Source organism: Phytophthora sojae, assembly GCF_000149755.1.
Source record: "Phytophthora sojae unplaced genomic scaffold PHYSOscaffold_1, whole genome shotgun sequence".
In the NCBI taxonomy this organism is placed as follows: Eukaryota; Oomycota; class Peronosporomycetes; order Peronosporales; family Peronosporaceae; genus Phytophthora; species Phytophthora sojae.
This window is the reverse complement of record NW_009258115.1, coordinates 1,837,362-1,864,030: the sequence shown is the minus strand read 5'-3', so window position 1 is coordinate 1,864,030 and position 26,669 is coordinate 1,837,362. Positions and strand designations below refer to the sequence as shown.

General features: G+C 54.6%; 8 protein-coding genes across 8 annotated transcripts; 7 read left to right on the top strand and 1 right to left on the bottom strand.

Moving 5' to 3' along the window:
* Window positions 1-1,036: 1,036 nt before the first annotated feature.
* Window positions 1,037-2,193, top strand: PHYSODRAFT_538740 (hypothetical protein; the record flags this gene model as incomplete). Its single annotated transcript, XM_009516012.1, has 1 exon — window positions 1,037-2,193. One exon carries the CDS (start codon window positions 1,037-1,039, stop codon window positions 2,147-2,149), a length of 1,113 nt encoding a protein of 370 aa, XP_009514307.1. The 3' UTR covers window positions 2,150-2,193.
* A 1,600-nt stretch (window positions 2,194-3,793) lies between these two features.
* On the top strand, window positions 3,794-4,684 carry PHYSODRAFT_320887 (hypothetical protein; the record flags this gene model as incomplete). Its single annotated transcript, XM_009516011.1, has 1 exon — window positions 3,794-4,684. One exon carries the CDS (start codon window positions 3,794-3,796, stop codon window positions 4,682-4,684), a length of 891 nt encoding a protein of 296 aa, XP_009514306.1.
* Window positions 4,685-5,666: 982 nt separating this feature from the next.
* Window positions 5,667-6,716, top strand: PHYSODRAFT_257622 (hypothetical protein; the record flags this gene model as incomplete). The annotated part of the gene is made up of 1 exon (XM_009516010.1): window positions 5,667-6,716. One exon carries the CDS (start codon window positions 5,667-5,669, stop codon window positions 6,714-6,716), a length of 1,050 nt encoding a protein of 349 aa, XP_009514305.1.
* Window positions 6,717-7,057: 341 nt separating this feature from the next.
* Window positions 7,058-8,966, top strand: PHYSODRAFT_293131 (hypothetical protein; the record flags this gene model as incomplete). Its single annotated transcript, XM_009516009.1, has 3 exons — window positions 7,058-7,955; window positions 7,979-8,454; window positions 8,481-8,966. 3 exons carry the CDS (start codon window positions 7,058-7,060, stop codon window positions 8,964-8,966), a joined length of 1,860 nt encoding a protein of 619 aa, XP_009514304.1.
* Window positions 8,967-9,623: 657 nt separating this feature from the next.
* On the top strand, window positions 9,624-10,723 carry PHYSODRAFT_466617 (hypothetical protein; the record flags this gene model as incomplete). The annotated part of the gene is made up of 2 exons (XM_009516008.1): window positions 9,624-10,145; window positions 10,226-10,723. The coding sequence occupies 2 exons, from the start codon at window positions 9,624-9,626 to the stop codon at window positions 10,721-10,723; spliced, it is 1,020 nt and encodes a 339-aa protein (XP_009514303.1).
* Window positions 10,724-11,020: 297 nt separating this feature from the next.
* PHYSODRAFT_293130 (hypothetical protein) lies at window positions 11,021-14,928 on the top strand (the record flags this gene model as incomplete). The annotated part of the gene is made up of 4 exons (XM_009516007.1): window positions 11,021-12,656; window positions 12,823-13,429; window positions 14,308-14,495; window positions 14,639-14,928. 4 exons carry the CDS (start codon window positions 11,021-11,023, stop codon window positions 14,926-14,928), a joined length of 2,721 nt encoding a protein of 906 aa, XP_009514302.1.
* A 4,015-nt stretch (window positions 14,929-18,943) lies between these two features.
* PHYSODRAFT_419359 (hypothetical protein) lies at window positions 18,944-19,141 on the bottom strand (the record flags this gene model as incomplete). The annotated part of the gene is made up of 1 exon (XM_009516006.1): window positions 18,944-19,141. A coding segment is annotated over one exon (198 nt), but the record flags the coding sequence as incomplete, so codon positions are not given.
* Window positions 19,142-25,698: 6,557 nt separating this feature from the next.
* PHYSODRAFT_320883 (hypothetical protein) lies at window positions 25,699-26,338 on the top strand (the record flags this gene model as incomplete). The annotated part of the gene is made up of 3 exons (XM_009516005.1): window positions 25,699-25,974; window positions 26,030-26,070; window positions 26,146-26,338. The coding sequence occupies 3 exons, from the start codon at window positions 25,699-25,701 to the stop codon at window positions 26,336-26,338; spliced, it is 510 nt and encodes a 169-aa protein (XP_009514300.1).
* Window positions 26,339-26,669: the final 331 nt, after the last annotated feature.

Below are 26,669 nucleotides of genomic sequence, written 5' to 3'. Positions count from 1 at the left end.
ACGATTTGTTTGTGAACCACGGCATATCGGCCCTCCTGCAATCCCGGTACTGAATTGCCGGGATTGCTCGAGGTTTCTGTGCAGCCTGAGCAGGTTCATGCACCTTGGCATCGTTGACCATCGGTTTGCTGGCACTGAGCCAGGTGTCCAATTCGCCCTTTCTTATGTACCGGTATGACCCCGAGTAGAGAATGTAAAAGGATGGCCGAATTCGGTTTCAACCGGTTGCATTCGAATGAAATCCGAATGCAACCGGTCAATAAAAATCCGGATTCTGATCCGGGTTCATCCGGATGCAATCCGAATTTGGTTCGGGATATTTCTTTGTACACATTCTGATTTTATCCAATCATGATCACTCAAAAAATGTGTATCATTTATTACCCCGTGGTAGCCGATTGCTGATTTATTCGTATATAGAAGGATACTCCATAATGTAATAAGTCAAACAATCCGAATGCATTCGAATATAACCGGATTTATTCGATTTTCAAACCGGTTGAACCGGATGAGACAGAAATGCCAATCCGAAATCCGAATGTCGTCTCTAACCCCGAGTGCGCTTCAAAGTGTAATCTGCCAGGCGCTGCAAACCTCAACGTTAAACAAGAGCAACAAGTGTCCAGGACAGCTCGGAAACCTGCCAGCCAAAGGTATTAAATGCTAAACACGAACATGGAGCGGATAACTACAGTACTTTAGACGGCGCAATTCACCGCCTAAGCTTTTAAGCTATACAACATGCTGCTTCGCCGAGGAACGCGATACACGCGCTGTACGGAGCTGGATGGATGCCACTTGGTGATTGGCAACACATCTCGTGCGCCTTCCTACAAGAGTACGACGCCTGGGTACGTGTCCCAGTAACCACGGAAGTCGTAGTCTAGGATTTTACTGCTTCAATCACTCGCTCACAAGTGAATTCGCCTCCTCACAACCGACTGCCACCATGAGGAAGTTCCTGGCCCTGCCGTTCATCGCCGCCGCCTTCGCCGCCGCCACGTCCGCCGCGGGTGACTTGCCGTACTCGACCCGCATGATCGAGAGCGTGATCAGCCGCAAGCAGGGCGTGGTCTCCTCCGGCGCCGTGACGAGCACGCTCGAGTCGGGCGTCCTGACGCTCGCCATCCAGTCGTGGCTCAACACGCACGGCAAGGACGGCGGCGACTCGGACCGCGTCTCCAAGTTCACGACGTACGCGGACTCGATCGTGACGTCCACCTCGCCATCCTTCAAGGACCCCGCGTCCGCTGCGAAGATGCCTCTGGACCGGTTCACGATCGGCCAGGCCCTGCTGAACATCAAGTCGACCGAGGGGTCCCTCACCGCGGTCGAGACGGACACTTTGACGCTGCTCAACACGTCGCTGAGCCTGCAGAACCGCAACCAGTACAATGGCTTCTGGTACTACGTCTACCCGTACTGGTCGTACCTCGACGGCGCGGTCTCCTTCCTGCCCTACATGGCTGCCGCTCCGGGCTGGACGTATGACGATATGCTGCTGCAGATCAAGCTGCTCTACTCCAACACGTACAACAAGTCCACGGGCTTGGTCGTGCACGGCTACGACGCCCAGAAGAAGGCTGTGTGGGCCAACGAGGCCACGGGTGCCAGCCCCTACGTCTGGGGTCGGTCGCTGGGCTGGTACCTCGCTGGTCTTGTCAACGCGTGGGAGAAGATCGGAAACTGCAACGGTGGAGCCAATGCGTCCTGTAAGGCGCTGGCCGCTGAGATCCAGCGTCAGACCTCCGTGCTGTGCAATAGCATCGTCCGATACGCGGACAAGAAGACGGGCGTGTGGTGGCAGCTCCCGACGCTCGGCGGCCAGAAGGGCAACTTCCTCGAGAGCTCGTCCACGATGCTCTACACCTTCTCCATCCTCAAGGGCCTGCGTCTCGGTCTCCTCGAGGACGCCCACGGACTGAAGGCCGCCGCCATGAAGGCGTACGACTACACGGTGAAGAGCGGGGCCTTCCTGCTCGACTACGGCAACGGCACGCTCGGCTGGAACGGCACCGTGATCGTGTGCAGCCTCAACTCGACAGCCACGTACGACTACTACGTCGGCCGACCCACCCTGCAGAACCACGCACTGGGCGAGGGAGCCTTCGTCCTCGCGAGTCTGGAGGTTGAGCAACTCGCGAAGTAAGTTCGGGAGGAGAATCGAGTAGTTTTACGAAAGATTCAAGACACAGCATGCTCAGATAATTCAAATGGGCTGCTCATATTCTCTTAAATGAACTTACCTTGTGAACAAATGCAGCGGGGTATTTTTGAGAGCAGTCTTACCTTCGTGAAGGTGAAAGACAGAAAACTACCAGAGTTGTGAAAAGCTTGATGGCCGGGTTGTCGTACGGTCACATTGTCCGACAAAAATCGTGAGGGTCCTCAGGATTGACGGGTCATAAATCCAGCGGCCATGCCTACGTACGAAGGTCTCCGCAGTCGGGACGAGCTGCTCGCCACGCGGATGATGTCAGCAGGAGAGTTTGTTCGCGCAACACAAGCCTACGGTCCCAACGGCCTCGTGCATCCGCGCGAGAGCTTGAGTCCCATCGCGGTGGTGCTCCGACCCGACGAATCTGCCGACGACTACGAGTGGAGCTTCCTTGAATGGCTGGAGCAGCAGGAGCTGACACTCTCGATGCTGCAGAGCGACCCGGAGGAGGAGCGAAGACTCCGTCAATGCTTTGTGTACTCTCGAGTGCAGAGCTACGCTTCTGCGGGGTCTTCAGGGCGCAAGCGTCGGAGGGTGACAGCTAACGACGAGCTGCGAGTCGAAGAATCTGAGCATAACGAACCCCCCCCCCCCAGCCACCGTGTTCTTGCGACTTGGCTCGGCAGATAGCGGAGATGGAAGGTCGGCTGCAGGCTCAGCTAACAGAGATGAACCAAGAATTGCGGAGCCTCCGACAAGAAAATGAAACACGAGCAGCTGAAAAGAGTGAGGCGAGCGAGAAAGGTGGTCGGGTGAAGGAGAAGAATTCTGCTAGCTTATCAAGTGGCGGCGATACTAGCAGCATCGCGATCAAGAATGAGGCGGTGGGCCAGCCCGCGCGCAACGCGAACATCGTCAAGACTGCAACCGAGTTGATGTCGAAAGCGATGCGGCTAGTGACGGATGCGGCTCAGGAGCGACTAGTCCAGGCGTATACCCGTTTGAACGAGAAAGTTTTGCAGATGAAGACAAAAGTTCAAGCTTTCGATAGCGAGCGCAATCCAGCCGGGTGAGAAACGAGATAAGCGTCGAAGAGGGGCGACGAGATGCTGCGTTAGCCGCTGTAGTTGCTCATGAGTGGCGAGGGAGGCAATATGAGCTCTACCAAGCCTTCGATCAGCCAGAATTCACCGAGGAAGAAGGCAACATGCACCATAAGTTGGCAGCAGTTTACGAAAAGACCAAGCAGGTCAGAACCGAGATGCAAGCGCTGCAAGTGAAGCTGAGAAATCGGCTCAGCTGGCTCAAGGGCGTCGACTTCAATGACACAGAGCGGACTTCTCAATGTGAAGAGCTCCAGGGGATATCAACCGCATTGTCAGCCAAGTTTGTGCTGATGTCGAGGGTTCAAGACCAACGCCGAGTGCTCTGCGTCAAGTTGCTGCAGCCGAACGAAGCGATCCGCACTCAAGTCATTCAGTTATTGGACAGCTGCCACAGTTGAGAAGAACTTCCGTAGCCCCTCGTCCCAGTTCGCACACCCGAAGTCTCCCCCAGCAACGAACGAGCGACCCAATGACTCCGTCCACACGGTACTGTCAGGAGCGGCGTAAGAATTTGCTAGCGACTAGGACCATGACACTCGAAGAATACACACTTGAAGACGAGCAAATGACGCTGGAAGGAGTTGATCGTTCTGCGTCAAGACCGATCCCTGTACTTCTCCTCCCTCGAGAAACTGTGAAGCTGTACGAGCAGAGTTTTGAGCTCTGGTTATTCAAGCGGAACATCACTTTGGAGACTTTAGAGGGCGACCCGGAAGTCGAGAGGCTCTTCCGCCTGGACTTCGCAGACTCGAGAATCAAGAAGCTGCGGCGGCGGAAGATGGTGGAGCGACTAGCTCCGCCTACGCGGTCAATGTCAGCAGCTACTACGATGAATTCAAGTCGCGCTCGCAAACGTTACCATTACCAGGGCGTTCGCAGCAGGAGAGAGCTACTGAGAACAAGCGTGGTGTCTGTACAAGAGCTCCATCGAGCTGATGAAATGGAGGGTCCCAATGGGCGAATGATGGTCGGGGAGGGATTGAGACCCATTCCTATTGTGTTGGATCCCTGTCAGTCGCCGGAGTTCTACGAGGTGAATTTTAAGAGGTGGTTGGCCAAGAAGAAAGTGACGCTGGACATGCTTCAAGACGACCTGGAAGAGGAGCGGCGGTATCGGCAGTGCTTTGCGTACGCTCGTGCTGCCAATCCGAAGTTTCCAGTCCACCGGCGCTCACGTAGTAGAAGCCGCCAGAGTACAACAACGTGCGAAAGCAGGAGCAACCGCACCAAGAGAAGCTCGTCAAGAGAGCGTCCGTATTCGAAGCGCAGGACGAGCGCGCCGCGGGAGTACAGTGACGACGAAGCCGTTCGGAAGCAGAAGCGCTCACGGGTTAATGCAAATGAATCGACCGGACAAGGTCACGTTCAAGGTATCCAGCGCGCTGCTGGTACGGTTAAGACGGAGTGTAAAGCCGAGTAAGCACAGCACGAAACTTTGGGTTGAAGTACAAGAAGTTGGTTGGCGAGAAGAACGAACGCAGGAGTGTACTGCCAAGGTAGCTTGCAGGATGTTGCAAAGCGTGTAAAGTTCAAGGTTGTTCCCGACTACTACTGATTCAATCTCAACACCAATATGCCGAGTCCTACTCATTTTACTGTGGTTTTTATTTAGCTACTTTTGTGGTGTACATGCAATGCCTGTGCAGACTTTTGCTGTTGGCTCGTGACTACTTGGTTCTTAGAATTGCAGCGGGTACTGTACTGTATGAAGACTCCCCGTCCTTCCGTTCACTACCACGCCTGTGGATTGTCCGACCGGCGAAACTGGTGCAACGCTACGTAGAAGGAAGGATCCAGGAAAGTTTTGCATTTGACGCTCGGACGATTATGGTACGGATTGATTTCAACTCTGCAAACGAGTGTTGCGAAAAAGAGCTTTAACCGTCTCGCTTCGGAGTACCGAGACTTGCAGGTGGTTGGTCGTGACTATATGCTCTTGCCTCTGCAGAATTCTCATGGGCTTTTGAGATCCACTGCACTTTTCTCTTAGGGAATTTGAGTTTGAGTGAAGATTTGGTTTTAACAAATTACAATACGGATCTACCCACATTCGAACAGCCAGGTAAGTCAACCACACCAAACTTACGATAAGTTACGATCTCGCGCCTGAGACCCAGCACAGTAAAGCCCAACTGCACAATTTCCTAACGTAAATGATGTATATCTGTCATGCAAAGCATGTTTTTGTCGCTACAAACGCTCGTACAACGCGATGATTTTTGCATCATTTACAGCTTCACGTGCAAACGAATATCCGCATGGTTGGTCTAGAATTCAACTGACTACAGTGCTGTATATTTCGGTTGTCGAACTGCTGTGCGGATACGTTTGATAGATTTTGCTAGCAGTCCTTCGCTCAGGTTGAGATTTCCTTCTCCCGGCTCAAACCACCTCAACAGACCATGCAGCTCTTGGCTCCACTCGTCGCTCTATTCGGACTCGCTGTCACCGTCAACGGTGCATGCAGCGGATCCAACGCCCGTGTCACTCCTCCACCAGGGGCCATCGTCGTCGACGCCTCGGGTGCTCACTCTGGCAGCTTCCGGACCTTGTCGCAAGGCGTCTCAAAGCTTACCGGTACAACGGCGCAGCAAACCCTCTTCGTGTTCCCCGGTGTATACCATGAGCAAGTGAGCGTGCCGAAGCTCAATGGTCCGTTGGTTCTTCAAGGCTACACATGTGACACCAAGTCGTACGCTGCCAACCAAGTGACGATCACCCACGCTATGGCTCAGAAGAACATCCCCGCGTCGATCAAGAAGAACCGCAACGACCTGACCACGACTCTTCTCCTCAAGTCCGACAACGTCAAGGTGTACAACCTTAACGTGGCCAACACGGCCGGCAACGTCGGCCAGGCCATTGCCGACAAGGCTGACGGCGCCAACTACGGCTTCTACGCGTGCGACTTCACGGGATACCAGGACACGCTTTACGCCAGCAAGGGCCCGAACCTCTACGCCAGGTCGTACATCAGCGGCGCCGTCGACTTCGTGTTTGGTCAGTACGCCAAGGCGTGGTTCGAATCATGCGATATCGTGTCCATCGGCAAGGGCTGCATCGCTGCTAACGGCCGAGACTCCGCAACCAACCCGTCTGGGTTCGTTTTCAACAACGCGCGGGTGACCGACACTGGTGGCGTTGGAACGGCCTACCTTGGTCGCCCCTGGAAGTCCTACTCGCGCGCAGTGTGGCAGAACAGCGACCTTAGCAACGCAATCAACCCCGAAGGCTGGCAAAAGTGGAACGGGGACAACAACGTCGCAAATGTGTTCTTGAAGGAATACAACAACCGCGGCGCTGGTGCTGCTGTCAACAAGCGTGTGGGCTTCAGTGGGAGACTCTCGAAGCCTGTGCCTATCACGGAAATCCTCGGAGCGAACTTGGTGGGTCGACACCAGTTTCTTGTAAGAAAGCTGACACCAGTGCCGCGTACTAAACTAGCGGGTTAGAATCTTCAGCGAGATCCCTTTGTGCGTAGAACAAATAGACGGCATTTAGTTCCACAAACGTGGGGCAAACTGGTTGTAAGTCTGTTGGGAATGTCCGGCCGCCGCATTACGCGAACTTGAGTTTTATTTTTTGCTTGAAGTTACAATGAAATGACCTCACTAAAAAAATAGAATACTACGTACGTAAAAAAAAATTCTGCAATCAACACGTCAATATCATAGCAACTTGATCGCGAATGTGGGGACAAGCCTGTGAAATATCCCATAGCGAGGTCATCTAGCTAGCTGTGTTTCTCAAGCTCAACGAAAAGAAAAAATGCTCCAGCGAAATTTGTCATTGCATGTTGAAGTTGAGAAGAATTCCCGCCTTGACCCCTGCCATTCCTCAATTTGCCTTCTTCCAGCGCAATGAGGTGTCTCCAGCCGCCACCCCACACGAAATTCCTCGACCGTCGTTAGGACTTGCTAGCGACCCGAGTTATGACGTTGAACCAGTTCCTAGCGCAGGAAGACCAACTCGCGCACGCGACTCGGCCCTTCCGTGGATTCCAGTGCTTCTAAAGCAAGGGGAAACCACCCAGCAATACGAAAACGCGTTCAAGGACTGGCTGCGAAGAAGAGATGCGGAGCTTGACTCGTTGCACTCGAGGCCGGAGGTGGAGCGTCGATTCCGTCTGGACTTTGCAGACTCGAGGGCGTGGGAGCTGCGACGCAAGAGTGTAAGTACTGCTACGAGAAGTCACAGAGCTCGTAGTCGGGAGGAGCTGCTGGAGATGGAGGAGATGTCTCCGGACGCATTCTTGCGGTCGGTGGAGCGCTTCGGGCCCAATGGGCCGCTCCGAGCCGGGAAGAAGCTCAAGCCAATCGCTGTGGTGCTGAGACCGAACGAACCGAGGCGATATTTCGAGCAGAACTTCGAGCGGTGGCTTGAATCCAAGGAAGTCACTCTAGCCGAGCTGCAGGACGACCCCGAGGAGGAGCGCTGTTATCGTCAAGCCTTTGCATATACAAGGGCCAGGGAGCACGTCGCGAGGGTGCAGTGTGGATATTTCTCCCCGACATCGAACAAGCAGCTGCGTCCACGCTTCCGCTCGCGCAGCCGAGGCAGAAGCACGAGCAGGAGCCGTGATAAAAGGAATTTCAGGGAGAGCGGAAGCAGGACGAGGGGCACTTCAAGGGAGTCTCGTCGAAGGAAGTCAAGAGATTCCGATCGCTGTGACAGCAATTGGTCGCGGAAGCGTGCGCGTCATCCCCGCACCAAGACTCTAGTCGCAGTTCTGAGAAGCGAGTTCGTGACTTGGGTGGTGGAACACCACCAGCACAAGATGCGGTTTCCTTGCTATCACCCACGGCTTCTTCGCTCAACCCGGCATCTGAAGCAGGGGTCGAGTTTTCTGCCGGCAAAGCCACGGGTGGCCTCAGCACCTCAGACAATGCTTCTTCTACAGACCAAAGCCCAGATCTCCCTACTTCTTTCGTGGACGAAGGTCAAACATCAGTGGAAACGAACAAAGCTAGCGAAACTCTAGCAACCGTTCGCCAACTTGCACCGGTTGAAGCTCTCAATCGACCGGCAAACCCGGAAATCAACATTTTCTCCGCTGCGATGAACCAACAGCAACTTCGACAGGAAATTCTCATCACGACGCAGATTCTGGCGAGGGCCAAGCGCGTCACCGTGGACTCGACTAAGCAGCGCCTCGTCGAGGAGTACACGCGCGTAGTGGAGTGTATCTTGGTGAAAGGGCGACGGTGGATTTTGAGGCGTATGCGAAAGAGATGGCGGCCTACGACGAAGCAGAAGCAACGCGGTGCAGGCAAGAAATGGAGATGAAGATGTCGGTTGAGATCGAGAGACAGCGACGCGACTCTGCGCTGGCTGCAGTGCTCGTCCACGAATGGAGAGACCACAAGGAGCAATTGGATCAAATGCTGGCTCGAAGCGATTGCCCAAACTCTCTCGTGGTATCGCACGCTGAGTTGGCCGCAGTGTACAACCGCATGATGCATAACGACCTGACTGTGGCAAGATTGCAGGGAAAGCTGAGAGGCTTGCTGGTGGCGGGAAATCTGCACCAAAATGAGCGGCTTCGGGGGCTGAAGGCGTTGTCCAGTGATCTCAACGCCGCTTTATTGGAGAAGCCACTGCTCGATGCCGCGCACGACAAGTTGTGTGCCAGTATGCTGCAGTCGAGCGCGACGCTGGTCTTGAAGCTGCAGAAGTTGCAGCTTTCGGCGAGTATTTCATGACAAACTCGACAAAAAGTTTGGTACAAGGTGAGTGGCATCAGAGCTCTGTGCCAGGAAAATCTGGCACAGAGCAACAACACCTACCTAACAGTAAGTAAAACATACATGCATCAAACATTTTTTTTACTTTTCGAACGGTTGGGATTGAAAAGGAAGACCTTGTACACAGTATGATAGAAATTGTTTCACATTGGTGATGTCATGAATTAATTATTGAAGTAGAATGATTTTTGCTATTTTATTTTTTTAAATAAAATTCCCCAGCATCCTAAGTTCAGATCTACCGGGTGCTGTATGATTACTCTACTTTTGCGTAATTATTTCTGATTGAAAACTGTATGTGCTGTAGCTACAGTATTATCCATATAGAGTGTGCACGCCGTCCTATTTGTACAGCTTCACCCGCCTAGTTGTGTCACCCCCTCCCAACTTGTGTGGGGTTTGGCTAGGACGCAACACTTAAACCTTCCCACTGTACTCGGGAAACTGTATCGTATAAGATATCGTTTGCTGGGACACCAGGCGTTCCATTGTAAACATCAACGTGCTGACTTTCATGTGCCCAGCACTGCTAATCGCATCGCAGTGCGATGGCCCTTCCTAGCAGCTCCTCACTTTAAAATTTTCGTCTCCCTGCTCAAACCAACTCGAAGGAGTATGCATCTCTTGGCTCCTCTCATCGCTCTATCCTGGCTCGCTGCCGCCGTCGACGGGGCTTGCAGCGGACCCAACGCTCGTGTCACGCCCCCGGCAGGTGCCATCATCGTAGACGCTACGGGTGGCCACCCTGGAAGCTTCCGAACCATTGCGCAAGGCGTCGCTAAGCTTTCCCCCGCGGCCGCGCAGCAGACCGTCTTCGTGTACCCGGGTGTGTACAAGGAGCAAGTGACAGTCCCGCTATTGAACGGCCCGTTGGTGCTGCAAGGCTACACATGCGATACCAAGTCGTATGCCGCCAACCAGGTGACGATCACCCAAGCGAAGGCTCAGAAGGACATTCCCGCCTCCGTCATCAAGAACCGTAACGACCTGACCACGACACTTCTCCTAAAGTCCAACAACGTGAAGGTTTACAACCTCAACGTGGCCAACACGGCCGGCAACGTCGGCCAGGCTATTGCTGTAAAGGCCGATGGAGCAAACTACGGCTTCTACGCGTGCAAGTTCACCGGTTATCAGGTATTGTTTTCTATTTTTTTCTTTTTGAAATCAAGTTCACTTTTGTCTAACATTTTTTTTTTTTTTGGGGGGGGGGTCAGGATACACTTTACGCCAACCAGGGCCCCAGTGTCTACGCCAAGTCGTACATCAGCGGCGCTGTCGACTTCGTCTTCGGTCTGTACGCCAAGGCGTGGTTTGAGTCGTGCGATATCGTGTCCATCGGCAAGGGCTGCATCACCGCTAATGGCCGTGACTCCGCTGCCAACCCGTCCGAGTACGTCTTCAACAACGCGCGCGTGACTGGCACTGGAGGCGTTGGAACGGCTTACCTGGGTCGCCCCTGGAAGCCCTACTCGCGCGCAGTGTGGCAGAACAGCGACCTCAGCAACGTCATTAACCCTGAAGGCTGGCAGAAGTGGAACGGGGACAACAACGTCGCCAACGTTCACTTCAAGGAGTTCAACAACCGCGGCGCTGGAGCAGCTACGAACCAGCGAGTTCCATTCAGTGGAAAATTGACGCAGGCCGTGCCTATCACGGAGATTCTAGGCGCGAACTACAAGACCCAGTGGTGGGTCGACACTAGTTTCTTGTAAACCTGCGCGTTTTTCCCCTGTCGTAACCGAGAACCTACCGTCATGCAGAACGACAACTTTTTTTGTAAATAAGCATTTGGCTCGTAATTTTTTGCAATATGATATGGTAATTTCATAGTTTGAATCATATGATATGATCGTAAGTTACGTTAGTAAATAAACGTTTAGTGCGTAATTTTCACAATATGATTGTAAATTACGTAAGATTCGCTTCAAACGTTGAAACTGTATAAATGTGTCACAAATGCAAGAGCATATCAGTTAAACGCTTGTATCTCCGCATCTACCAAAGTATTCATGCAGCCTCAAGGGCGTTCGCACTCTCCTCCTTCTCGCCCTCGCGGGCTTCGCATGGACCTGCTCGCTACTCGACTCGTTACATTCGATGAGTTTCTACACCAAGAAGAGCAGGCGGCGCTCAACGAAGCCGGAGATTCGCTGTTACAACCGATTCCAGTGCTGCTGGCAGCGGACGAGTCAATGACTGACTACGAACGAGACTTCGAGCGCTGGCTGTTTGTCCGAAACGTTTCGCTAAACTCCCTCCAGAGTTGCCCTGACGTCGAACGACTCTTTCGACTCGACTATACCAACGCCAAGTTCATGGAGCTCCGACGCCGAAACATCCCAATGAAGACTCGCCCGCAGTTGTGCGACCAACTTTCCGTCAAGAATTCGGACGAAAAGGGTAGTTCCGGTGCTTGGGAGCACGATTTGGGGCCAAATTTACGAAATTCGGAGGACTACCGGGGACTTCGCGGTCGAAATGAACTGCTGGATGCGTGTGTGGTGCCCCCGGACGTGTTTCTAAAGACGATGTCGCACTATGGTCCTAACGGGCGAATAAACTTTGAGCAGCCATTGCGAGCCATTGCGATTGTGCTGCGACCCGGGGAGACTCCTGCTCGGTATGAAGAGAACTTCAAGCGGTGGCTGTCCAAGCAGAAACTGACGCTGGCTGCACTACAGCAGGACCCGGAGGAGGAGCGGCGCTTCCGACAGTGCTTCGCGTACGCGAGAGCGTACGAGTCCAAACACCGGGCGAAGCAACTTTCTGCAAGTCAGAAGCGGCCACGGCTAGACGTTGATACGACGCTGACGTTACAGCTCGGACCCCAAGGGGAAGCAGCTACTGGTGACAATGATAATGACGCAGCTAGTTGCACTTCGTCGACTACCGAATCAGAACCGCCCTTCACGCCTCGTTCTACTGACGACGGCGGGCCAGGCGATTGGCAATTTCCTGGTGCGAAGCTGGAACGTGGACTCGACACATCCAACGCGGATATTTACCATTCGGCGGCACTTGTCCTAACACGCTCAGATGAGATAAATGTCGATCCTGCCGGCCAAAAGCGGGTCAGTGAATACGTTGAACTATGTGGGAAGATCGAGCGAAACGAAGGAGCGATACAAGACTCCGAGGTTCACGTGGAAAATACGGCTAACGTCGACAGCGTCAAGGTTGCTGAGAGCATGCGACACATCGCCGAGCTGAAGAAGGCTGCCAACCAAGAGAAACAGCGCCGGGATACCATTTTGGCTTATATTATCGCTCAGGAATGGAAAGATAAAGGCAACGAGTTGGAGCAGCTTATGCTCGAGTCTGCTGACAATGAAGAAGTAGAGGAACCACACCGAAAACTGGTAGCCATTTATGAAAAGCTGGAGCAGGAACGCAACAAGATCTTTACGCTGACGATCAAGCTAAAGAACCGACTCAGGTGGTTGAAGCCGACGGCTACGGATAGAGACCCTCAATTTCAGGAGCTGCAAGAGATATCAGACATGGCAGCGGCAGCCATGTCACATCGGCCGCTACTGGATGATGAACGCCGAAATCTGTGTTTGATGTTACTGCGGTCAAACGAGAAACTTCGGTTGCTGGTTGCCGATAAGCTGGACAAGTGTGGGATACGTGTGAATGACGATGGTAACGCAGGGGGTGGCTTGTGTTACCAGCAGTCGCGGCATCTACGGAAGCACCAATCCAGTTACCAAAGTTGGTAATGATGAGGTAGTCTGGCTTGTGGATTGACGTAAGGGGGCGAAACTACCTGCAGTGACGCGGCAGCTACCTGTAGCCTGGGGTCATCAAGGGGGCCCCGCGATTTACCAGCATAGAAGTTTCCATTTCGAATTCCGTACTGGCATTCACAATCCAAATTTCGCCATGGCATGTCGATCCAACTCGCGCGAGTGGTGCAATACACTCTTGGCGACTCGCATCATAACTTTGGACGAGTTTATCGCAGAGGAAGACCGAACAGCTCGTGAAGAGGACAACTCGCCGAGTTTCAAGCCCGTTCCCGTGCTACTGAAGGCCGGAGAGACACCAACGATGTATGAACAAACGTTCGAGGACTGGCTAAGGCGGAGAAACACAGCGCTCGGGATGCTGCGGAGCAAGCCGGAGGCTGAGCGTCGATTTCGAATCGACTTTGCAGAGTCGCGAGCCTGGGAACTGCGACGCGAACGCGTTGCATTGACGAGTGAATCGGCAGTGAACGAGATCAAAAGTGGCAGTGAGTTCCACAGAGCCCACTGCAGACGGTCACGCACCCGTGAGGAACTCCTCGACACGCATGTGATCTCGCCGACCGAGTTTATCCAAGCGACAGAAGCCTATGGGATCAACGGACCAATGAATCGCGGACAGCTACGACCGATCCCAGTGATTCTGCGACCCAACGAGTCGAGAGCTCGGTACGAGGTGAACTTCGAGCGGTGGCTCAGTACGAAGACCATAAGGAAGCTGATAATGCATCCCAAATATGTGCCCAAATCGCCCCAAATGTCCCAAATAATGAATTGTCCCTGTAGCATTTAGGTACATATTTGGGGCCAAGTATATGACTGCTTTCTCGTAAAACTATCCCAAATATGTCCCAAAACGGAGTTGACTGATTATGGTCTATAGTCTATGGGCGAGTGGACGCGAGCGCGAGCGCGAGCCTCACTCGATGCATTCACTAATCGCCAACACCCGCCGATTAGGCGGGGGCGTGTCTGTGCGAGCGAGCGAACGCGAGCGCTGCAACCCGATATTTTTTTTTTCTAGACATCGCGCCTGGCCGAGACGAGGAACTTAGCGTAAGGGACAAGGGGGTGGGGCAGGCCGCGCAGCGGCGCCCCCCGAGCGAAGCGAGAGAGGGGCGGGCCCCCCGCAGACCCGTCGCTAAGACCGCAGACGAGAGCCAACGCGCGAGTGTCCGCCCTGTGCTGCTCTTTCATACTGAAGGTTATTCTGTCCTAAATATGTACCAAAACGTTCCCATGGTCTTAAATCATTTGGGAAAAACTTTGGGATTTGGGGCGTTTTCGGGGTGCATTATCCAATACCGACCATAAACCTCGCGGTTTTACAGGACAATCCGGTGGAAGAACGATGCTATCGCCAAAGCTTCGCCTACGCCCGAGTGATGAAGACCAGGAAAGGTGACGGGGTGTATCCGGCGTCAAACCAGCGATGGAGTAGCAGAGGCTCGATGCCCACAAGCAGAAAGAGACGTGCATCGGTTTGAAGCTATGTAGAAGCCGAAAATCTTGAAAGAGCGCGCACAATGACAGTAAATACGGCGGAGGCGACAAGGGAAAACACCCACGGATTGGCTTTCGCGAAGAAGAAAACGACCGACAGTCAAGCCCACACCGCCGCCAACTGTAGTTGAAGACGAGGTGCGGGTGTCGGAACGCCATGCCCCTCAAGCGGATCAAGAGGCTCTGGATTCGTTGGACAAGACGAGCAATTGCTGTTCCCCCGTGTCGCCCAGTACGTCATCGTATGCACCCGAGACTCCTCAATCCAATCCATACTCCGTGCAATGGAGGTTCTTCCGATGGTTAAGCAAGCACTTCCAGGGCCGGACATGAAGTCGCAAGTCAACGAATTCGTGCGGATGACGGACCATATAGTTCTGAATGAGGCGGCGATAAAGGACTTTTACGTCTACGTTCAACACCAGAGCAACTGCGGCGAGACAGAGGCCAGGGAGCATCTCAACGAGATTGAAGAGCTGGAAACATCGATCAACAAGGAGAAATGCCGGCGTGATGCTCTTCTGACTGCCATCATCGGTCGCGAGTGGAGTGGAAGACAAGAAGAACTGGATCGACTCGTCCTGTTACTGAATGGATGGCTGCCTCGCACGAAAAACTGTCGGCATTGTACAGCAAGCTGGAGCGAAACGAGGAGCTCGTGGTAGCTCTGCAGTCAAACCTCTAGAGCTGACTGGGCTCGGCGAGAGGGAGTGGATCGCGACTAGATGAAGAGTTCCAGGAGCTGCAGGGAGCGTCTAGTAGACTGGTGTTTGCGTTGTCGGAGAGGTGCTTGCTGGAAGATGAGCGGCAGGTTTTGTGCGTGGATTTGCTGAAGAAAAACTGCGAGATCAAGACAGCATCGGCAGCTAAAAAACTTCACGTATACTGGAATACGTATATGAATACGAAGTATCTCATACTTAGGTAAAACAATGGAGTAAAAAGTCAATTTCATGCTTCGAAAGATCTGCAATCGCTAAGGCCAGATAGTGTCCTTGAGAATGAGCCCGTCCCTCTGGCAAAATGTGGTGCCCTCCTTCCCTGTTATTCTGCCAACACGCGACATATCGCGTATATCTGTGCGTGTGTAAGTTTCGATTGGAGAGTATTATAGCGCTAATTGAGCCCCCCCCCCCTCCCCGCCCGCAAAATTAAAAGCGAATCGAGAAAGCAACAGAGCTGTCCGTCGACGTCCTACCCGATCCTGGACAGCGTTTGCTACGCTACGTGTAGTGCTCTAATCGCTGTATAGTTGTCTTACAACCACAGCCTTGCTGAAAGTGCACAATGCACTCCCGTATCGACGATACCGTAGCCTTTTTTACTTGAAGGAGAAAGTTCTGCACGCCGCGATTACGGCACAACTTGTCTTCCTTGCAAACTTGTCGTGCGAACAACATGAACCGTCTCAATCGAAGTGCACGCGATGGTAAATCTCGGATACGGTACAGTACATGTACCAACTCTGTGTTTGAAGTTTGTTACCATGGTAAAATTATGCCCCATTAGATATGAGTAAGATGACATTCCGGCGCCTTCCTAAAGACAATGGCAATATCGTGTTCGGGTGGTCGTACTTTATTGTCCGTCATTATTTCGACAACGCGACGTCCGAGCACTTTTTGTTTGATGGTCGCTGCGTGTACTGCACGTAGTATCAATAGGTGGCAACTAACTTACGAGTTGCTGTGCATCATAGTGCCGCAAGAATCAAATTGCCTGAAGAGGCTATGCTCTCGAACTCGATTCGACATTTCGCCAACACCATTGAATGAGAAAATAGGCCAGCATTACCGTGAATCACAATCTTCTATGTTCAAATTTGATCGGCACAGCGTGCAATGGGCCAATGCTCGTCCTCGATCCAAAGACAGAAACACAGCGACACCTACGTATAAGTTACAGGCAACGTAATATTCAGTGCAGACATGTGGTAATGGCGCTGTCTTACCATCAGGCCGAACCGTCTCAAAGGCTTTGAGACGGTTTGAGTCAAAGCGCCACACACAGGATCGTCCCGTTCGCTGCGCGTTTACGGCTTCACGTGGAGACAAGCACCATCGTGGCAAAATCCGCGCAACCACACCACAGGATGGATCAATTGGCACAGAGTATTCGACGTCAGTGAGCACCCCCTCCCTCACTTTGAGTTTTATCTCTTCCCACTCACGCCAGCCAACTTGACCGATCAAAGCATGCAAATCTGGACCCCCCTCGTCGCTCTTGCTGGTCTCGTGGCCGCTGCTGAAGGTGCCTGCCCCGGTCCCAACGCCCGTATGTCGTGTAGGAACACGCACTAAATTATATAATAGCACACTTTCCCCACCAACAACACCCACCACTCAATGGGCTTGTTAGGGTTAGAACCTGAAGGCACAGGAACTTTCCCTTGCACCGGGTTGATGTTTCCTCTGTGCACCGTGTTTCCGCTTAGTCAACTGACGGAACCCCAGCGTCACCAGCCACGAGCAAAGGCTGACACGCTCTCACACACAATATAAACCTCGCAGGCCCTCAGGAAGGAAGGGCCCCAGCCAGTCACGGCTTGATACGAGGGTGCCGGAGCTATACTCCGGCGGGAAGGATAAATGGAGTGCGCTCTCGCTCCTCCACTACACGGCGATGACTCGCCCTTCGTATACACGGCCACCTCTTCGCTTCTCTTGGCCTGACCACGGGTAAACGCACGCTACGATACTAGCAGGCGCGTCCACCGACAGTCATAATCCTACCAACAGGTTTATCCAATTGCTACGGGAACTCACTGATAGCCCGGACGTCTTCCTTGAGTGGTTGGGAGGAAAAGCTGTTCTGTTCTTGTTGCCCAAAGGGCTTATCTGTTCTATCTTCTCTTTCCTATGGTTCAATACAAATATCTAGTATAAACGCGTCCGTTTTGGATCTTCCCAAGTAACCACCGACCCTTCAGAGCCTCCTCGACGCCCCACGATGACTCTATTGGAGTCGCCGGGGCTCGAACGGTCGTCTTAAGTGCGGATCTCGGGTCAAAGTTCGCTGTAAGTTCGGATCGTACTTGAAGTCCTGGGTCTCGAACTTGGGTGTCGACGAGTCTTCGGCACCGGTCCAGAATGGCCAATCAGCATCCGCCGAACATTGCTGAACATGTCCCGACGACTCGGGTCGCCACTGAAGCTTGGTCGTCAGCTCGATTCTCGTTCACCGCCAAATCAATACACCACAGCTGCCCCCACCACTATGTGAACCACCTGATGGCGAGCGTCGTGGTGCGTTTTGCTTCTGCTTCCTTTCGCTGTTAACGACGCCTGGTGTTGTTTGCCCCGGTTGCGTGCTTGGTAGGCGTCTGCGTTGTCGTAATGTCGCGCCGGTGGCTAGCTGCTGTAGGCTTACCTGGTTCCATAACTCGGGTTCGCACCGAGCCGTCGGGGCCGGGTTGGCGACCGCCGCATAGTGTCTTCGACGTCGTTCGGTATAGTGCCGACATATTGTCCGCCTTCACCGCCGTTCCACGACCTTTGTTGAGTTGAGCAGCGGTGGCATCATCGCTTTCGTCAGACTCTGCTTCGTAGACAACGGCACGACACTCCATGACCGCTCGGCTTGATTCTGTACAACCACCCGGTTCTCGGGAACCATACGATGATCAGCATCATGATGCGTGATGACCTGGACGAGCTTGGTGAGGCCGTAGACTGCGGTAGCTCCTTGCGCATAGGCTTCAGCAAGTTCCTGCGGCCGATCCGGTCCTCACAAAAACTTCTCAGCCACCATCTTGCCGTAGCGCGTCTGACCCAGCGTAGATCCTGCTTCAGGCGCTTTGAGTCATCGGCAGTTGTCAGCGCACCTCCGTCCGAGCTCCAAGCACAACAAGTCTTCGCCAGCACTGCCCTTGAGTTGTCGGGGCCCGTTGTAGTTCGTTCCAATCGGGATTCTCCATCCGTATCATTCGCGTTCAATATCCATGTAGCATGCAAAGCTGCAGTAGCCATTTTCGTCTGCACTCCTGGGCTGCATTGCCCCAGGCGCAGTTCACCGTGAGGTTGAGTTGTCGCGAGCAGGTGCTAGGCGTTGTACACAGCCTCGACACTCTTTCGGCACAGTCCACGTGTAGCAACCTTGGCGCTTGTAGACAGCAGAGCCTTGCACGTAGAGACCTTGTTTTCATCAGTCGGTTTGCCCCGTTCCATGTACGGCCGGATGCGGCTGACCCACTTGACGCGAGATCTCGGTGTGCTGTTGGTCTGTCCGTTCTCTGGATAACCTGCACTGTTTGCACAAAACTCGCATTCACCCAGTCGTCGGCAGTGGTTCCATTGTCTTGTCGGTCCGGATCGGTGGCTTCGTCTTGAGCTTGGCTTGTGACCGAGTCATCGGCGCGGCCATGGTAGGCTCAATGCTCCTTGAACTACTGCTGGAGAAATCTTGGGACCGAAAAGAATCACCGGGAAGCACGTTCTGCGGGGATATCCCGTCCGGATCGATTTTGTAGATCACCGCTTGGAGTTGGTTGAGCTCACAGAGCGCGGCCTTCCTATCGCCACTCAAAACCACCTTCGACGTCTGAGATTCCAACGCTTCAGAAGCTAGCGAGTCCGCGGTAGCATTGTATTCCTGTGCGACGTGAATGTATCTCACAGATCGCAGTCGGGCCTTGACCTCCTCGTGGTAACTTGGTTAAGTCATCGCCCCGGCATCAGCTGCCCCTAGCGAGTGCAACAACGCCAGCCTTGAATTGCTAACAACGACCAAGTCGTCGGCACCGAGTTGGAAAGCCGCCAGCACGCCGTATGTCATACCGGCGCTCTGGGCAAGGAGGCTGGTCGTGTCGGCGAGGTAAGCGTTCGCGGCAATCATCAATTTCCACTCCGGTAGGCGCCACACAATCCATGCGCAGCTTCCATCTGCACCATACTGCCCAGGCTGTGTCAAGCCCGCGAAAGATACCACGCACCCCGTATGACTCTTCGGGAGCCGTGTCTTTGAGAGGCTTGACGCAGTAGGAGTCGTCGGGAAACTTCCAGTCGGTAGCCACGCGCTGTCATTTGTCGCATCATCCTCGTCCATGTCCAGTACGCTCATCACCGACATAAAGGTATGCTACGCCATAGCGAGGGGAGTGTGCGCGTCGTAACGGGGGACCAGATGAGTTGTCGGTGCTTCATTGGTCAGGTCACAATGCGGTTTCAAATCCGGAGTGTCTCCGTTTGTCGCCACAGTCGGAAACTGAGTTATCGAGGGTTGATCGGGAGCAATTTCGGCCACTTGTGGATCGGCTGGCGTGTCGTCGGGAGCGACTTGACTGCTTCTGCCCGGTCCCAAGGAGCTTGATTCCGGATCATTGCCCACTGACAAGCCGTCAGAATCCTCACCCCCGTCGCTGTCGAACAGCTCCGAGATTTGCTCGCCCCGAGAGTATTCGGGAGGACGTTGGAGCAGTCCGGTTGGAATAGGGTACTCGGGTCGGTCCACTGCCGACGGCTGGGCGGCTAACCATTGAGCGTAAAGCTCGGCTTCCCGCTTGAGCAGCGTCTTATCGCGGGCCACTTCGTAGGCAAGAACTTGCCGTTCTCGATACTTGTCGGAGTCGAGTCGCACATATCCTTCAGACTTCGGCAACGACTCCACGGGTACCCACACCACGAAGGTCGTGTGAGCCGAGCAGATCGTGAGCCGAGTGTCAATGTTCGTCAGCCGGATCCGCTGCGGGCGTCCCTTGTGGAACCGCTTCACCGTAGGGATGAGCTTGTCGGTCCGTCGGATCCACGGTACGTGAGTCGTCGGGGACGGCCGCTTCCGTTGCAACCGGAACTCCTTCCATTCTCGGCCGGGAATCTGCAGCACATCGACCGGGCCTCCGTTAACGTGGACCCCTTCGGCCTCGTCGACCATGTTCTGCGTCTTGATCAGCGGGATCACTTCGTCCGGTAGCTCGGCCGCCGCGTTGAAGAGATCCAGCCGGATGCCAGCCGGGATCATGAAGTCGGTGCCTAGCACCACGTTAACACCGGCATTGTGGTCGATAATCCACATCTCGAAAACATAAACGCGTTCCCATCCGAGCGTGATCTTAACGGACGCCCTCCGAGTCGTCGTCGCCTTGCCCTTAGTGATACCCTGGACCTCCATACACCGACCATGACCCGGAATATCCTTGATCCTCAGCTGGTTGGCATACTTCTCGGAAATAACACTGACGTTCGCTCCACTGTCCAGCAAGATCCGCGTCCGCGAGTCGTTGACCGCTCCGTTAACCAGCGTCCTCATACGTACTCGTCGGTCAAATTTCTGCGCCGACCACCATCCCATGTGTTTTCCGGGCAGGAGGCGTACCTCCACGTCGAGTCGTCGGCGCGATGTTTCCTGCACTGCACTTGTCATCCAGTCTTCGGCAGTGTCTTCAATCACTTCGTCATCACTCTTCTCACTCAAATCACCTCCACCGAGGCCTTCGCCTCTCTCCTTTTCGAATTCTGTCGCGTTCACCCATGTACCTCGTCCTTCATCCGGCCATTCGCACTTGCCCACAACAGCGTAGATACACTCCGCTTCGACTGCAGGCTCGGCTGACTGTGGCAGCCCGACTGGGACCAACCCAGTTTCAGTTGGCGGGCTGCCTAGTTGAAATGTTCCGTGAAGAGGAGGTTCTCGAGCTCAGGAGTGAGGTCCTTCTTGTCCACTTTGTTGCGAACAAGCTTGGTGAGTTCTTAGAAGACCTCGCACTGTTGGTTTTTAGCTTGTGGTTGAGGGGGCAAATTCCGAAGTGAGATTAAATGTTATCGTCTCTCAAACTACTCTCTAGTCTTCCCCTCCTGCTTTCCTTCTTGTTTCCTTGTGCTCGTTGGTGCCTCTCATCAGACGGATTACTCCCGGGTTCCGATTGACTTGATCTCAGTATACTTGGGTCTCCCTGACCAGCCATTGGTATATCCAGAGTCCGGCTGCCGCAGGCTCTCCCGTCGCCGTCGGATCCTCCGAGTCATCGGCGGATGTGTCCACACGTTCTCTTCGTCCATGTGCATCTATTGGCGGCGCTCCCGAAGACTCATGAACACTCCCACTCGCCGCTAATGCTGCACGACCGTCCCGACGATTCCGCTTGCGCTGATCAGGTACTTGAGCCTCTTCAGCCTCAACGCCTTGGTAAGCATGGTCCTCCGTCGGCACGTAGTTGACGACGATGAGTCCTCGGGACACATTCTCGCGGATGAAGTGATGCTTGATGTCCACGTGCTTGGTCCTCGCGTTATAGCCAGCGTTGCTTGCGAGAGCGATCGCGCCCTGGTTGTCCTCCCATACTTGGGTAGCTCCCACTTGCTCGTGACTCATGTCCTTGAGCATGGCGCGGGTCCACAGCACCTCCTGCGTGCACAGGCTCAGCGCCATGTACTCGGCCTCCGCCGAGCTGAGCGCCACCGTGCGCTGGCACTTCGACTTGAAGACCATCGGCGCCCCGCTAATCATCACCATGATGCCCGACACCGAGCGTCGGTCGTCGAGATTGCTGCCCCAGTCGGCGTCGGTGTACGCCGTCACCTCGACCTTCTTGCGTTCCCATTGTAGGCGATACCGATGTCTCGGGTGCTCTTCAGGTACCTGAGCACGCGGATGGCAGCCTTCTAGTGCTGCTGCCCGGGGTTCTCGAGGAAGCGCGACAACTGGGTCACGATGTACGCCACATCAGGTCTGGTGCACGTTGTAATGTACAGCAAACAGCCAATGAGTGCTCAGTAGGGCTTCGCCTGCATTTCCTCACGTTCCTTCTGAGTCATCGGCGACTGAGTCTTCGACAACGTCATGCCCGAATCGCACGGGTTCACCACCACCTTGGCGTCCTGCTGGTTGAACCGCTTCACCACATCATCAATGTATCGAGTCTGCTTGATCATGAGAGTCTTCGCCGATGAGTCATGGTCGATCTCCATACCGAGAATGAACTTGGCCTCGCCCAACTCCTTCATCTTAAACGCATTCTTGAGCGCCACCTTGACTTCCTGGATCTCGTTGCTCGTCTTGGCTGCGATGATCATATCGTCCACGTATAGGCAGACGTACACGAACCTGCCCTTCTCGCCCTTGACGTATACGCACTGGTCACCGCCGCAGCTCCGAAATCCGATGCCCACGAAGACTCGGTGGATGGTCTTATGCCAGGCATTTGCCGCCTGCTTCAGACCATAGATTGCCTTCTGCAGCCGACACATCATGTTCTTCGCGTTGATGATTCCGTAGGGTACCTCCATGTAGACGCGCTCCACCAGCCCGCTGTTGAGAAAGGCGGTGTCCGCATCCAGCTGCTCGGTGATGTACGCCTCGGCCACCACAACCGACAACACCACTCGGATCGAGTTCATGTTGGCCACGGGCGAGTACGTCTCGAAGAAGTCCACGCCATACTTCTGCTTAAACCCTTTCGCCACCAGGCGGGCCTTATACCGGATGACTCGGCCGTGCTCGTCGCGTTTCTTTGCGAACACCCAGCGACAACCGATCGGTCGAGCACTCGGTGTCCGACGGACCAGCGTCCATGATCCGTTGTCCGCGTGTGCCTTGAGCTCCGCATTCATTGCCTTCACCCATTCCGACGACTCGTCGCTCTGCATGGCCTGCTGATACGTGGTGGGTGCGTCATTCGCATCGCCGACGTCTGCGGCGTAGGCCAGCACCGCCCCAGCCAATAGGCTGTCTTCGTCCACCCTGGGTCGCTTTGGAGACGGTGGCCAGAAGTGATCATCGTTGTCCGAGTCATCGGAACCATCTTCTTTCGACTCCTCACCGTCTGCGGAACCATCTCCAAGTAGTAGTACCGGTTCTCGGGCGCGCCGGGTCCGTTCCGGCTCGGGGTAGAAGACCATGTCATCATTCGATACCGGTCTCGCGAGTCGTCGGTACGTTGTCAGCTCCTGCATGGATGGCTCCGACGTCTCCACCTCATGCATCTCCGTGTCCTTGACGGTCTCTTCCACTGATTCCATCGGCTCGTCGGCGGCAGGTCGTTGTATCTCCTCGGGCAGTGCCGCATCCTCGGCATCTTCCGTCAACTCAATGATCGGCGAGTTCTCGCTGGGCGCCATGTCGTAGATGCCGTTCACCTCGCGCTCGTCCAGCTTCACCGACCTGGACACCTTCACCTTGTTCGACTCCAAGTCGTACACTCGGTAACCTTTTGAGTCGTCGGCGTACCCAAGAAACATACATTTGAAGCTTTTCGGCTCCAACTTGGTGCGTCGCGACTTGTCGACATGAGCGTTACCCATCGACCCGAAGACTCGAAGATGATCCAGCCGAGGCTTTGACTTGAACGTCAACTCGTACGGAGTCTTGGTCGGGTGCATGCTGTTCGTCGACCGGTTGATCAGGTAGACAGCAGTGCTGACCGCCTCTGCCCACCATATCGAAGCCACGCCCTTGTAGTGTAGCATGCTTCGAGCCTTCTCCATGATCGTGTGGTTCATCCGCTCCGCCACGCTGTTCTGCTGGGGGCTATACGGGACCGTCTTCTGATGCATAATCCCATTCACCCGGCAGATCTCAGTCATCGGCGTGTTCACGAACTCAGTGCCGTTGTCCGAGCGCAGGCATTTAATGCGCTGTCCCCATTGGTTCTCGTACAGCTTCATGAACGACTTGAACTTGGTCACGACCTCGCTCTTCTTGGCCAAGAAGTACACCACGACGTGTCGCGAGTAGTCGTCGACAAATGTGAGCACATACCTCGCTCCGCCCTTGGACTTCGTCTTCATAGGACCCATCACGTCCGTACGAACTAGTTCCAGCGGTCGAGTCGTCGCCGACGTCGACCGCGACGGGAAATGTGCGACCGTCTGCTTGCCCTTCATGAATCCTCCGCACAGGGTCTTCGTCTACTATTGAGTCGTCGGGAGCCCGTCCGTCGCCTCGCGGGTCTTTGCCATAGCGTCTCCGTTCAAGTGTCCCATACGAGCGTGCCATAGCTCCCACTTCCCGTCGACTCCCGAGTACTCGGTGTAATACACCATGTCCTGCTGGCAGTCCAGCAAGTACGCCTTGCCGACCTTCTTCCCCGAAGCGATCGCCTTCGTCTTGTCCCAGATGACGCACGACTTCCGCTGGAACTCGACACTCATGCCGCGTTCAGCCAACCTCCCAACCGAGAGTAGTCGCCGGTCGAGTCCGGGGATGTGGAGCACCTCCACCATCTTGATGCGCTTGCCGTCGATGCCCGTTAGGCGCACCGACCCTTTCCCAGCCACGCGGATCTTCTTCCCGTCCGCGATTGTCATATACATGTCCGCCGACGACTCGTTGTACTCGAACAAGTCATCGCGGTGAGGCGTCATGTGAGCCGTCGCCCCACTATCGATCAGCCAACCCGCTGATGGATTCTCCGCCACAGCGAACACCGAGGCTTCGGCGGTGTCTCCATTTACTTTTTCCGGGCAGTCCCGCTTCATGTGGCCCACTTGGTCACAGTTGAAGCACTTGCCCTTGAAGCCACCGACCTTTCGTCCGCCGTTGCGCTTGCGGCCGAATGCCTTGTCGCCCTTGCCGACATTCCAGTTCTGGCCCCTACCTCCGAACGAGGTAGCCTTCAACGCGCGCTCCGAGGTCTCCTTCTTCTCCTGCCGCTCGTATTCCTTGAGCAGCTTCTCCTTCACCTCGATGAGGGTCACGTCCTTCGAGTTCTCGACGATGGATGCGATCAACTCGTACTCCGCCGGCAAGCTGCTCAGCAGGATGACGAGTTGTCGGGAGTCATCGAACGGATCTCCAAGCGTCTGGAGACCCACGATGAGCTCGTCGAACTTGTCCAGGTGCTTCGCCATCGTCGCACCGCCCTCCATCTTGAACTCATGGAGCCGACAAGTCATCGTGACCCGATTATGCATCGTCGTCCGGTTGTAGAACTCGCGTAGAGTATTCCAGGCTTGGATGGCCGACGTCGCTGACCGAATCTTCGTGTGGTGTTCCACAGCCACGCCTTGAGCGATCAGACCGAGCGCCTTCATGTCGTTGAGCATCCAGGCCTCCGTCATCTCCGTCGGGTCCTTCACCACTTGGACGTGCGCCAGCAGCCCCTTCCTCGCGAGCGTCATACGCATCGCGAACTCCCAGTGGAAGTAATTGTCGCTTCCCAGGATGACTTCGGCCTTCTTGCTGGACGTCGTCATGTCGGTCGTCGGGGAGGGCTTGAGCTTGTTGCGGCTGTTAACCTGTTGGGTTTTAGCTTGTGGTTGAGGGGGCAAATTCCGAAGTGAGATTAAATGTTATCGTCTCTCAAACTACTCTCTAGTCTTCCCCTCCTGCTTTCCTTCTTGTTTCCTTGTGCTCGTTGGTGCCTCTCATCAGACGGATTACTCCCGGGTTCCGATTGACTTGATCTCAGTATACTTGGGTCTCCCTGACCAGCCATTGGTATATCCAGAGTCCGGCTGCCGCAGGCTCTCCCGTCGCCGTCGGATCCTCCGAGTCATCGGCGGATGTGTCCACACGTTCTCTTCGTCCATGTGCATTTATTGGCGGCGCTCTCGAAGACTCATGAACACGCACCGGCCAGCGTCGTGTACTTGCTTGCACAACTGGCAGCGCCGGTTGCAGAAGTGGGCCGAGTGGGAAAGACCTCCACAGGCCGCGCAAGGACCGTACTGGCGTTGTCGATTGTCGTGACCGCCTCGGCTCTGGTACCGGTTGTCCCGACTGGGTTTCCGGCCACTCTGATCGCCTCCCGCGTCGGGGAGCCGTTCGTGGTCTCGCAGGTACTCGGCATGTCGGGGCGTCGTGTCGGTCATTTTCGCCGGTGTGTCAATGAAGCACTACGCCTCGGCCAACCTGACCCCGGAAGCTCGCGACGTGTACGTCTGCAAGTTCATTTTGCATACATTGTCAAGTGGTGTGTCTAACAGAGTAGGCCATGTTTGAATCTACAGGTGCTCTGGGGTCTTCAATACGCTCTCGCACGAGGCGGTCACGACAATCGACAACGCCAGTACGGTTCCTTGCGCGGCCTGTGGCGGTCTTTCCCACTCGGCCTACTTCTGCAACCGGCGCTGCCAGTTGTGCAAGCAAGTACACGACGCTGGCCGGTGCGTGTTCATGAGTCTTCGAGAGCGCCGCCAATAGATGCACATGGACGAAGAGAACGTGTGGACACATCCGCCGATGACTCGGAGGATCCGACGGCGACGGGAGAGCCTGTGGCAGCCGGACTCTGGATATACCAATGGCTGGTCAGGGAGGCCCAAGTATACTGAGATCAAGTCAATCGGAACCCGGGAGTAATCCGTCTGATGAGAGGCACCAACGAGCACAAGGAAACAAGAAGGAAAGCAGGAGGGGAAGACTAGAGAGTAGTTTGAGAGACGATAACATTTAATCTCACTTCGGAATTTGCCCCCTCAACCACAAGCTAAAACCCAACAGGTTAACAGCCGCAACAAGCTCAAGCCCTCCC